The 12,385-nt window shown below is 47.4% G+C and overlaps 2 protein-coding genes across 5 annotated transcripts in view; both read right to left on the bottom strand.

Moving 5' to 3' along the window:
- The window catches only part of VPS8 (VPS8 subunit of CORVET complex), a 65,290-nt gene extending 61,811 nt beyond the window's left edge, over positions 1-3,479 (bottom strand). For both annotated transcript variants that reach the window (XM_079314807.1, XM_079314808.1), the window contains exons 1-3: positions 3,297-3,479; positions 2,566-2,634; positions 748-878 (exon numbers count right to left, since the gene is read on the bottom strand). In XM_079314807.1, the coding sequence (XP_079170933.1) occupies positions 748-878; positions 2,566-2,634; positions 3,297-3,404 (308 nt within the window). In that variant the 5' untranslated portion in view covers positions 3,405-3,479. The remainder of the gene's footprint in view (positions 1-747; positions 879-2,565; positions 2,635-3,296) is intronic.
- A 59-nt stretch (positions 3,480-3,538) lies between these two features.
- Positions 3,539-9,848, bottom strand: NME9 (NME/NM23 family member 9). 3 transcript variants are annotated; one of them, XM_079314810.1, is made up of 8 exons: positions 9,701-9,848; positions 7,426-7,544; positions 7,209-7,266; positions 6,548-6,651; positions 5,364-5,435; positions 4,810-4,923; positions 4,243-4,318; positions 3,539-3,627 (listed from the first exon to the last, which is right to left on the bottom strand). In XM_079314810.1, exons 2-8 carry the CDS (start codon positions 7,489-7,491, stop codon positions 3,623-3,625), a joined length of 495 nt encoding a protein of 164 aa, XP_079170936.1. In that variant the 5' UTR covers positions 7,492-7,544; positions 9,701-9,848; the 3' UTR covers positions 3,539-3,622. The 3 variants fall into 3 exon arrangements, with proteins under 3 accessions (XP_079170936.1, XP_079170937.1, XP_079170935.1); XM_079314811.1 differs by lacking the exon at positions 4,810-4,923; XM_079314809.1 differs by lacking the exons at positions 3,539-3,627; positions 7,426-7,544 and adding an exon at positions 3,783-4,172.
- Between the last annotated feature and the right edge of the window lie 2,537 nt (positions 9,849-12,385).

Below are 12,385 nucleotides of genomic sequence, written 5' to 3'. Positions count from 1 at the left end.
TGGGTTCTTCTCTTTCCAGAGCTGCACAAGCAAGCAGCTCCCAAAGAGGTTCATCAAACACTTTGTTAGTAGCTGGTATTATGGCTAAGGACCCATAACCTGGGCAACCAGCCTTACCCAAAGGGACAGGAACACCTCCAGGTTTTTCTGCATACTCTGTACTGGAAGAAGTTTAAGCCACTCCAGATACCATTTCTCTCAGTTACAAAACTCTTATTTGAAAAAAGAAGGGACAGAGTCTGTACACCACTACATGCCGACAAACCATTAGACTTCAGAGTGTTTCTATCCTGTGCAACTGCTCATGGCACACAAGGCAGCCATGGGAGTGGCTCAGGCCACCAATTGAGTAATTAACAACACATCAGCAGTATTAGAGCTAATGATCACATCTTAGATGTCAACATTAGCAGCCCACTCACAGAGGTGACAGCAGTTGCCTTTTACAAATAACCACCAGCTGCTGGCAGACTAGGTCGGACACCCCTCTGAAACATTTTCTTTAGAGTCATCATGATTCAGTGATTAAAAGATTCCATTAAAGTTGGGAGAAATTTAAATAATCCACCTGCCATAAAATGCCATTATTGATCAAACAGGCCAACCCTCAGTGCACATCTCATCTTTGCCTACATGGTCCTGGAGGAATAACAGTGCTTTGTGAAAAAAGGAGGATTTGTTTCAAAGGGATGTAAGCAGTACCCCTTCACAAATGGTTTGACCTCCCAGGGCATGAGGTTGCAGTACCTTTTCAGGTGTGTCCTGTCCCCACTGTCAGAGCTGGCCACAGAAGAGGTGTCGTAGGAGTGTGTATCCGTGTTATCAATGTTCAAGAGAAAGGGATCCTCCAAAATGAAAGACTCTTCTTCATCATCAGTCTGGAGGGTGAGAATCAGAACAGCTTGCTATATGTTCAAAATGCACAACAGCATAACTGAAACATTAGCAAAGCAGCATCAATTCAGCAGGGAAATGAAGGAAAGGACAAAAAAGCCTCATATTTAAAAGCCAGAACTATTTATTACCTTACTGGGCTGATTCTGTGGAAGACCCAGTTTCCAGAACTCATAAAAATCACAGAAGTGTGCTGGAGAACAAGTCAACTACCCTTTCTTCCCCAAATATCCATGAAAACTTTAATTGACCTTTAACAGAGATGTTTCCAAGTCTCCAAATTGCCAAGAGAAGGCCTAAAATTATCATCTACTCCAGCACTTCACCAAGTAGCACTAAAAGCCCAGAAGTCCCTCCAGCTGCCATAGGAGTTGATTTTCTCAGCTCTTCTATTTGCAATCTCTCTCTCCTTTCAGTCTTAGCCTGGAATTTTTTATTACAGTTTTTCAAAAAGCCATTCTCCCTGATGTGCTGTAAAACCAGTGTGGCTCCTGTTGGTCTCCTAGCACAAAGCCAGAGGGACAAACACAACCCCCCAGCTGATGCCAAACATGCAGGGAGCAGAGCAGCTGCCCCTCATTTCACTTACACCTGGAGTCCTGTGCTCATTAAGTATCTCTTTCCAAACTGCAGCTGTTTGTCTTTTTGGCTCAGACAGGTTTGTGTCTGCCAAAATCCTTTTCAGAAGATGTTTTGCCAGTCGTTCCCATCCTACATTTACTGAGATACTGCAGTAAGGCTTTGTCTGCACTGAACTAGATTTTCTTCATTATTACATGCCAGGTTTAAGACTTGGAATCTACTCTGACATGGATGTCACTGCACATCCTTACAGTTTAAGATGCCCTGAGTAGTAGAAGTTTAGTAAATTTGGGTCATCAGTAGAAACAGGACCTACTCCTACTACTCCAATAGTTTCTAGACTGCCTCTGTTTGGGACACCTTATACCTATGTTCTTAAAGCAGGTTTTTAAAAGAACTGCAACCCTGCCAGGCTCCATTCCCCATCACACTAGCTTCCTAGCAATCCAGCCACTGATCCTCTAGTTTTGTTAAAAAGCTTGTTTTCTTGGAGTTTATCTTTACCTACATGCCCTTCTTTGCATTTCTGAGGATTGTGCACTCACACAGCTCCTGTAGAATACATTGAGTTGGATACAAGTGAGACAGATCTCCCCTGCCAGGTATCACAGGTAACATCAAATGTTGAGATCATTCACTGCTCCTGCCAGAGAGCTACATTTGTGAAAGGAACAACACAAATGAAGCTAGGAAGAATCTAGGTCTCATCTTGTCCCACAGCTTCAGAACTACTCTGAATACTCTGCAATTACTTCTAGCTAAAAAAAGCTTTTTGGCAACTTTGACCTTTAATGGGCTGTCTAGACTTCAGGTGACTCTCCAGATCTACAGATGAACGTGCTTGGACTTGATGAAAACCTCTTATGCTGCAGCTGTGGATATTTTAATCAGAAAAAAACCCCAAACCAATAAAATTCCATATCACACACTGTAGAGGAATTATTCCGCTGAGTATGCACTTGCTAGCTATCAGCAACAGGAAACCATGAAGCTCTACAGCTTTGTTTTCCAAGAAAAACACACTAAGAGTAGAGGAAGAGGAGCATGTGCTGCCTCACCTGACCTCTCCCCATCAGATGTTTCACTCACCTCATTTAGGATGCTCTCCAGCGTTGGAGGGGTATCAACTTGAGGAATGTCGAATTCTTTGTCATCAATCTGTACATAAGAAACCACAGCCTGAGTTTAGGTTGCCTACTCTGCCTTCCAAACCATAATTAAAGCCACATAAAAGGCAGCTGTGCACACACGCCTCTCAGGAAAGGCCGGCCAGAGCTCCGAGGGCAGGGTCACACACGGTTTCACCTGGTTGAGTGAGGAAACTATTTCCTTCTTGGAGGCCGAGACTTACTTCCAGAAACAGTCACATAATACTTTTGATGTTCTGAGAATAAACATGGTATTGCACTACAATGGGTTATGCAGCAATAGAGAAATTAAATGACTGACTCTGTACCTGCTACATCAGGCACACGCCACAGAGAACTTCGGGGGTCGTTGTGTTTTTTTTCCTATATATGGTGAAGCACGTGTAATTTACGTAAATGATAGTGACAGTGACCCATGTCACCACACTGGAACTGGCACGGATCAGCTTGGGACCCTCCCTCAGAGGTGCCTGTGTGAAGCACGCACCGACTCCCCCTCATGGGCGTGTTAAGGGAGCCGCCGACCCTCCCTCACGGGCGTCTGTGCGGGGCCGGACCCTCCCTCGCGTGTCTCAGGGACCCACCGCCCCTCTCTCGGCCCTGAGGAAGCGCCCGGGCAGGCGCAGCCCCCGCGGCCCGGCCGTGCCGCCTCCGCGGCTGTTCGGGACGCACCAGCTCGCTGCGAGAGTCCAGCTCACGTTCGAGCTCCGCCACGCTCAGCCGGTGCACGGGCGGCTCCGGGCACGGCTCGGGCTCCGCCGGCTCGGGGGCCGCGGCCATAGCCAGGCCGGCTCCGCCGGGACTCGAACCCGCGGGCACAGCCTCCTCCCCACGCAGCCGCAGCTCGGCGGGGCCGCCCCCGCGCCTGCCTTAAAGGGGCCGCGCGCCGCGGACGGGACACCAAGGGAACGGTACTGCCACACGGAAATCTTGTATTTATTGAAAAAACTCGCATCCGCTCCACGACTGCGGTTGTCATCCCGGACCCGATGGGTACGTCAGCCTCCGAGGGAAGAAAATGGACAGAATTAACAATAGGCGCAGAAAGGGGAGGCAGAAACCAACACCCCTTACGCCCCTCCATCCCATGGTGCTTCAGCTAAAGCCAGGAAGGTTTTGCTTCTATTCCCACATTCTGGAGCCTAAGATTTGGTGTGTACAGGGCCAGGATGCAGCGTTGTCCCAGCAAAGCCAAGAAAAAAAATGTCCCTTTTAGGAGAAGAGGCAAAAGCCTTTGGGAATTCATGGCTAATTTTAGGCACGGCAGAAGATGGTGTAAGCAGATGTGGAGCTCAAGCATCTGTGTTTTCTTTTAAAAACCACCTGGAAACAGAAAGCCATGTGGGGTCTCCAAGAGCCCTTACCAGGCCAGAAGGCAAAGGGGGTCAAATGGAAGATAAAACATATTAGAAGGATAAATACCCCCAGTTTCACAAAGCCAGACACCCAAACTACGCTGGGCTCTTGTCTGTGTTTCAGGGTGACTCTCCCCATGTGCCCAGGTGGAGGAATGGCCCCTCTGGTGTCCCAGCAGCAGCTGAATCCCTGCTGAAGGTTCCAGCTTTTAAAGATTCCAACTCAAGGCACAAATAACATCCTACACTGTGCCTTGCCTTACCTGTTAGTCCTTCCCATTGTTCCTCCTGAAGGGGAGCTGTGCTTCCCTGCTCTCCGGAGAAGGCTCTGTCTGACACCTGGCAGCAAGAGCACATGGATGAGCCAGAACATCCTGCACACACCCTCCAGGTGAGCTTGTGCCAGGCAGGGCCCCATGTTCCAGTTCCCTCTGAGAAGGAACTGCCCTCTTGGACCAGCTCTGCTCAGCAGGGATAGCAGAGGATCTGCCTGTCTAGGGTCACCTGCTGAGCTCTCAGTCAGTGGACAGCCAGAGCTGGGGGAAAAGCACTGCCAGGAACAGGCCAGCAATGTCAGCAGGGAGCTGCAGGCCAGCAATGTCAGCAGGTCACACACAGGTAAGACAGTTTTGCTCCTCAGAAATGTAATTACTTTAGACCACACACACAAAGCCAGTCCCTGTGGTAGTGGCTTAGGGGGTTGGCTGGGCAGGGGGAGGGGATTTTTGCAAGGAAGTGGCTCTGCTTTAGAGTTATGCTGGCCCTGGGGAGCTGAATCTCTCCTCTTGCATACACATATACAGGTGTTTGGAGCTTTAGTGACCCATTACCACCACAGGCTCTCTTCCACGAAAACCCTTCCTTTCCCCCTCCAGGTATTTCAGGATGGTCTTCTGCAGCAATGGTGCATTTGCTCCTCTTACAACATCCACTAATTCTCCTCCCTGGAAGGTGTGGAAAGCAAATCAGTCACCAAGTGCTCAGGTTGTGCTCTCTGGGCTCTGGAAATTCCCCACAGCAGCACATCACCCACACTATATGTACCAGGACCTCCTCCCCTCAGAGCTGCTCTGCTCCACTGCAAGAGGGAAACCTTGGAACAAACTTCTTTATGTCTCCTCATCAGTCTCAGGATGAAGGAATACAGCTTGTGAGATGAGTGAGATCCTGCAGAAGCAGCACACTCAGCCTGAAGACTCCACAGGGCAGCACACTGGCTGTATATTCTTATTAGAATATACATTTGATTACCAGCAGATACAGAGCAAATAAAATTGTCCCATCACACATTAAAGAAATAAAACATGCTCCCAAAAGGACCAATGTTCCCACCAGCAGGTCATGTTCATTGCTATGCAACCACTGGGAAAATATTTTCACTCACTGTATAAAAGAGAAAGACAGGCTCACATTGTCCTCTGTATTTTTCCAGAGCATCAATGGAATCAACTTCAGCCTAAAAGGAATGTAAAAAAAAAAAATAGGTGTTTCTAGAAAAGCATTTCTGCTCCAGAGGGATGCACACCCAAGTGCCTGGACTCAGAAATCCTCAGCTGGCTGGTACTCACCTCCCCCCACACACAGGAAAACACCTCTGGATTTTAGGGGAGAAAATGACACTAGTCAGAACCAGAGGCACAGCCAGCTCACAGCTCAGTTCCACTGCCTGAGAAGCAGGTATATGTCACCTGCAGGAGCTGGAGCAGTGCTCCTGTGGGACAGGGATATCTATTCCCAGCAGCTTGCTTGGGTGAGTCCCAGAAAAAAAGCCTGAAAAGTGAATTCAGGGCTCCTGCCCATGAGGACTGAGAGAAGCGCCAGGAGGAGCTGCAGTGGCAGCAGAGATGGGAGGGCTGAGCCAAGAGAAACCTCACTGCCTTTGGCTCTGTCCTCAGTCCAGAGCTGCCACCAGCCAGGAAAGGCACCAGAGCATACAGTCACCACATGGCTGGGGCAGGGAGGGACTTCAGTCCTCAGAAGGGCTCCAGTCCCAGACCCTGCCCAGGACAGGGCTGCTCTCAGTGGTACAGGAGGTTGCTCAAGGCTATGTCAGTTTTGAGCTTTCCCAAGAATCAGCTCTGCACAGCACTCTAGGATCTTGTCCCACCTGAATACTTTTCCCTTCTATCTACTTGGACCTTTCTCTGATGCAACTTATCCCATTATCTCTTGTCCTGTTGCTGTGTTTCCCTGACAGACATCAGTCTCTGCCTTCTCCATCCTCCCCCCACTGGACATCTGTCCCTTTTCCTCTCCAGGATGACCAAATCCAGCTCCTTCAGCCTCTCCCTGTACATCAGAGGCAATGTGTTAATGACTCTGTCTAATGTTACTTGCTTAAGTAGAAATCTAGAAAGCATAGAGCAGTTGAAGCCTGAAAAACCTTAATATAATTAATTCTTATAGATATACCCAAGCCCCTGTATGTGGCAGGTTCACTCCCAGCAGCTGCAGCTCCTGCACTGCTATGGTTTGGGCTAAATACTGGAAAGATAAGTGATTTCAGCCCTTGACTTCAGATGGTTTCACAGGACTGGGTATTTCAAGCAATGCCAAGTGAGATCTTACCACAGCAAAATGCAAGAGATCACTGCCAACTTCGTTCCTGATTTTTTTGAACAGATTCACTACTGGTTTGCATGGGCCACACCAGGCTTGAAACACATCAACAACTGCAAGCAGGAAAATGGGTCAGAATGAGATACAAATGGGTCAGTTGGGACACAGACCAATAGACCATATGCTAGAGGGGCTGGATTCAGCTCTGAACTGGAAACCCTTGCAAGGTTTGAAATGCTGCATCAGAGGACAGAATCACATTACAAAATAAGCTAAGAATGATGTGGAGGGGTCTTAAGTAGAAACATGGACATGGCTGTGACCTTGGAGGTAGCAGATTTCCCAGGGAAAACTACTGCACAGAGGCAGAACACACGAGGTTTTCCCAAGGACCTTGGGAGCCAGGGCTGTTCCTTGTGCTGGGGGCAGTCCTGTTCCAAGCAGTGGAGACTGGACTAGCACTGCTTGGATTGCATGACTGTCCCACATAAATGAAGAGGACTACAACCTCCTAATGGTCTCAACTCGGTTAGAATATTTTTATTCTTCTATTCAGGGTAAAGGGAATGGAGAGACTGACTAAACACCCCTAACACTAATAATTCCTAATAGTCCTGGTGTCCTTTCAACATAGAGCAAGAGCAATTCAGTGTGCTGACCAAACCCTTACCAATGAGTCCTTTGAGACACAGCACTTCTTCCCAAAGCTCCTGGCTAGTAATATTAATCTGTGTGGAAAATTGAAAAACACAGTAAAAACCACAGTAATTCATCAGGTACTACCCAATTGCTGCTAACATATTGACAGATCACTTCAGAGGGACATACTTGACTGAAGAGGCATTACCTGAGCACTCAGGAAACTCCTCTGACTGTTATTCTCTCACCTCTGACCAGCTGATTGAGATGTCTCTCAAGATCCAAGGAAAGGCAGAGGGAAAGGGCAGCAGCATCCAGCCAAGGGCAGGATCCTCTCATTCAGTGGCACTACTGGAACAGTGGCTGCCTGGGGATCCCAGACTCAGTTTGCAGAGAGTTGTTCTGGGGCTTGGCTGAGACCCCCAAACTGGGATCTCAGACCCACAGCCCCTTGTCAAGATCTCCATCTGCCTGCCCAGGGTTCCAGTTGAACCACACCTCATTCAGGCCCAGTCCTCACAGGGTTTATGAAACACCTGATTCTCCAGCAGCAGGTTCTTACCTTGCCTGGACACAAATTCTACTATTTGAGATGTTTCAGCCTTGACAGACCAACTAAACTAGGAAATACAAATTTTCTATGATGTGTGGGCACTAGAGGGTGGTCTGAACCCAGCATGTCCTTATCTGAAGTCCCAGCTGTTACCTAAAGACTTCAAAGCACAGTAAACAGAGAACACAAAATTCTAGGCTGGAAGGGGCCTGTGGAGTCCTTCACTTAATCTTCTGCACAAAATTCAGTGTTAGATCAGCTTGCTCAAAGACTTACCCTGTCAAGGATGCCCTAGACCATTCCATACACAGTACCACCCACTCTATTATCCCACACTCTCAATACTGTTCTTAAAAAGGATATAATCCTTAGCATCTTCCCCATCTGACAGGACTTGCCCTTCAGTATGTACTTAGAAAAAGAGAGTTAAAATAAAAAAGGCTTCTTGAGAAATGCAAGATCTGTTTTTGTTCATCCTGAACAATGAAGATTCCTAATTCCTTCCTTAGTGGGAATCATCAACCCCAACTACATTTAGACTGCAGTGAAAGACAGTAGTTTGCATCAAGGCCAGCAATTTCACAATAATTAACACCAATGGGGGCATTAAAGGGCTGCTAAAATCTCACAGCCAAGAATCCCAGGAGTGGAAACTCACTCTCCCAGGTGTTCAGAGCTGTGTCACTGGGGGTCACACCGGGCAGTTTCTCCAGGGCCTTGTCTCACTCAAGGAACAGGGAGCTGTTTAGACACCTCCATTTATTTGCCCGTTCAACACATGACCCCAAGCTTAATTTTCTCAGAGAACACCTGCAGAACTACAAAATTTACTTATTCCTAGTACTGGGACCACCCTTGGAGTGTTTCACAGAATGCTAATGAGTCTAAATGATTTACAACAGTATTTTGTGATAATGAATTTGGACACGAGTTCGACTGCTGGACTCAAACACTGCTGGCACTCTTCAAGGTGCTTTGCTGATTTGGATGTGCTGAGGCTGCTTCCACTTGACTTTTCTCTAAAAAAGCCAGATCACTTCTAGGACATCCCCTCATGTCCTACATCCCTCATGTTCTTTTTCATCTGCAGATGTAAAAAAATCCCAGTTTTACAGATGTAGACCCAGATTTCCTTTCACTGCCAAGGGGCACAGTCTTAGTTCAAATCATGTTCCCCATCCCACAGGAATACAGCAGGACAAGCAGCAACAGAAACTATTCCTACCTTAATAACGTGCCCCTCTTTCCTTTTTACATTGTTCACATTTCCAGTTCAAATAGTGAATAAACAAGATCATAGAGCCCATAATCCCTTTCATCATTTCTTTCTTGAGAAGACTGAACCCCTCTCAAAATTTGAAGCAGACCTGCAGAACCCATTTTCAGTTTTCAGTGTTTTTGTGTCATTAACTGCTCTTACAACCCCCTTCTCCCCATGCAGTAGTTATAAAAAGCATCACTAGGTCAGCTGTGCAGTGTAAACAGGAAAAACTCCTCTACACATCACTGTGAAATAGATTTTTCAGCCTTTGAGTCTTTCTTTTAACTCCTAACTTTTCTACCTTTACAGAAGTCTTCCTGAATACATGACCTAGTCAGAAACATCCAGTAACTCTTGCCATCCAGATGTGCCAACCCCAGTTCTCTACTCCTAAATATGTCCTCTGAGCTACTACCTCACAAAACAGGCATTTTGGTCTGTGACAGCAGCCAAACCTGTGCTAGGCCCCACCAGCCCCAAACACAACCTGCAGCCCTGCAGCCCCTCCCTGTGCACCCCAGATCCCTGACTGGGGACACGAGTGACCTGCCAGGTCCTCCCACGCTTCCCGCCTGCCTCCAGGAGCACCTTTTCCCCACAAGGACTCGCAGTGAGGCTCTGCCAGCAGACTGATACCCCAACACTGAACTCCATCCTTTGCCCTTACTGAGAGCTTACAAAGTCTGCCAAAGGCCTGGCTACTACTGACCTGCAGCACTACCTCCTTTTTCTTTGCAGCCATCCTTCTGCAGGAACAGGGTCCTTTGAGCAGCTGTCCCAGGCACAAAGCACTACAGAAGGATCCAAGTGCTGGCCAACCTGCACCACAGAGAGAGCTTTTTACCTGTCTCTGCTGCTGCAGCACCCCCAGCCTGGCCCCAGCTCTGCTCACACCTCCCCCGAGAGCCGAGCTGCTGCTGCGGGGCCTGAACGGCCGCTGCCTCCCGGGCCTTGTGCGGCAGCCGGCAGGAGCCCCAGGCTGCCATGGCAGCGCTGGCAGCGCCAGGGCAGCGTCAGCCCCGCCCAGCCCAGCCGCGCTCCCTCCCCGTGTCCCGTGATGGCTGCAGCCTGCAAGCTCCGCTCCATCTCCCCTGGGGCTCCTGCAGCAGCAGCTGCAGGTGGAGCCTTTCTCCCTCCTGTGCCTGCCTCACCTGCCTGGCACCCCCAGCCCAACACTCACCCTCCACTCCAGTCTTCCCACCTCTATCCTAAACTGGGGCTTCAAACCAAGGCATGGGATTCAGGCGTGACCTCAGAGCACTGAGCAAGGGTGTTCCTCTCCAAACAAGCTCCGTTTGGGGAGGTTTGTGGTTTTCTTTTCCTCTCTGCAGTGAGAGCAGTGCCAGTGCCCAGCAGCCCTGGCAATGCCTTAGGCAGGGCTGCTGCTCTTACCCCATCCCTTCCCACACCTGGGCACACCGGGCTGCAGAGGCACACCTTGCAGCTGCTCCTTGTCACACAGCACACGACTCTGCTGGCCTGGCCCTCCAGCTGCCCACTGGCCTCCTGGCTGAGGATTGTTTGGTACATCAATGCCCCCAGAATGTCTCTTTTTGTGGCAATCAACCTGCAGAAAAGCCCTGATTATTTTGACCACCACTGACAGTCTGCAAACTGATGACTCTTGTGCTCACATTTCAGGATGGCCAAAGCCCTTTTAAAGCCATTTTCTACTCTTGAAGAACCTAATCTTAGGCACCTCAATTATTTCTCTGCCTGCTGTGTCCCTGCTTCAGCAGTCTTGCTGAGGCATAGCATCCATAGCAATGGGTAAAGTCTGTAAAATTAAATTTTAAAAAGTATGTTTGCCTTTAGAATATCCTGGCACAAACTGCTTTACACACGTTACTTGGCTTCTTTCACTACCACAATGCAAATCTGTGACTGGAACTATTGTTTCACATATGTTTTATTTGATTTTCTGTGTGGGAAAGAGTCCAAATGTGGAATGAAGATGATGGGGAGAGCCAAGGGTACCACTGTCTGACAGCTGGTGTCCCAGATCCCCCATTCAACTATTCACTTTGTAGCATGTGTAATCTCTGAAAGAAGGACTCCCATCACTAGACCCATAAATAAAGAGAGGACATACTTATCAACATCCACCAGGATGGCTTTTCAGCAGAGATATGGCCCAAGGCCAGCAGAAATCCTGGTGATTCATATGATGTCCAGACAAACTTTGCTTTGGTTCTGTAAGCAACCCTGGAATTCACAAGCTGTTGCTACCTCATTAAGTTGGGAAAGCTCTGGGTGATCAGGAAAGTCTGTCCCACTGTGAATTTCAGGCTGTAGAGAAGCTGGCACAGAGAGTTCATATTTCTTCAGGAAGCTGAGAAAAATCTAGATGTTCTGGTAAAGTTCTTTTTATTTACAGTATTCTTCTTTTTGTACATACCTATAGCAACATCAAAAATTATTCACAAAGTTTAAGTGAATGTAAAAATGTTCTCATCCAACAGTTTGTCCTCTCTATACCTGTGGAAAACGTCAACTGTTCTCATGCAGCAACAAGATTGTCTGAGCATTGGTTTTCAGTTTTTCTGGCAGACTTTTAGGAAACCACCTCAAAATTTGTACAGAGATACTTTTACTCACCTTTTTTCTGAACACCTGTAGGCACCAAAGTTCTATAGAATCAAACTCAGATTTGCTTTAAGAAATGTAGTTGGGGAATGATGAAAAGAGATGCATAAGAACTCGAAGAGTGCAAATGGGGCAGGGAAGTGCCCACTGGACAGCTTTGCATTTACCATACTTGCCTCAGAACTTTTTTCTCAGTTCAAGCAAAAATATATTTGATTGCATTTTATAAACAAGACTTTGCTTCTGAGGTACTGAGATTTAACAAATTCTCACATATTTTTACTCTCCCTTTTGTTCAACCTCTAAAGTCCATCATGAAACATTTGCAGAAGGACGTTAAAAAACTGCCAGTCACTTACTGCAATGCCTGGGGAAAAAGTGTCAGGTGCTCACTTTTATTTGTCTTTTGAGAGTGGAAGAAGTTACATGAAATGCAGATATTCTCCTTTGCAACCAAGTGATAACAGTTATCTGATATACAGCACATTCAAATTCCAGGCCAAACTGTGGTCACATTTTCTGACACAAAGAGTTACCTTGGGAAAAAAAATAAGGCTGTCATCACAATTTGACCTTCTGATTAGAAACAAAAGATTTAGATAATTATCAAAATTGGTTAGCAAAGTTACAGACTTCTCTTCTTGCTGCAGCCTTCCTGAAGCTCAGTGTAAGAGAAGGATTTGGTTTAAGACATTGGCTGCAAATTCTAATGCCTGTTAGTTCTATGTAAATACAGTGTTTGGGGAGTCTGACTATGAATTCTGGTCTAAACTGAAACCAGAAAGGAGACTTGGGCAGAGGGTCAGAA

This window comes from Erithacus rubecula, assembly GCF_903797595.1.
Source record: "Erithacus rubecula genome assembly, chromosome: 11".
NCBI classification, from domain to species: Eukaryota; Metazoa; Chordata; class Aves; order Passeriformes; family Muscicapidae; genus Erithacus; species Erithacus rubecula.
This window is presented reverse-complemented; position numbering and strand designations above follow the sequence as displayed.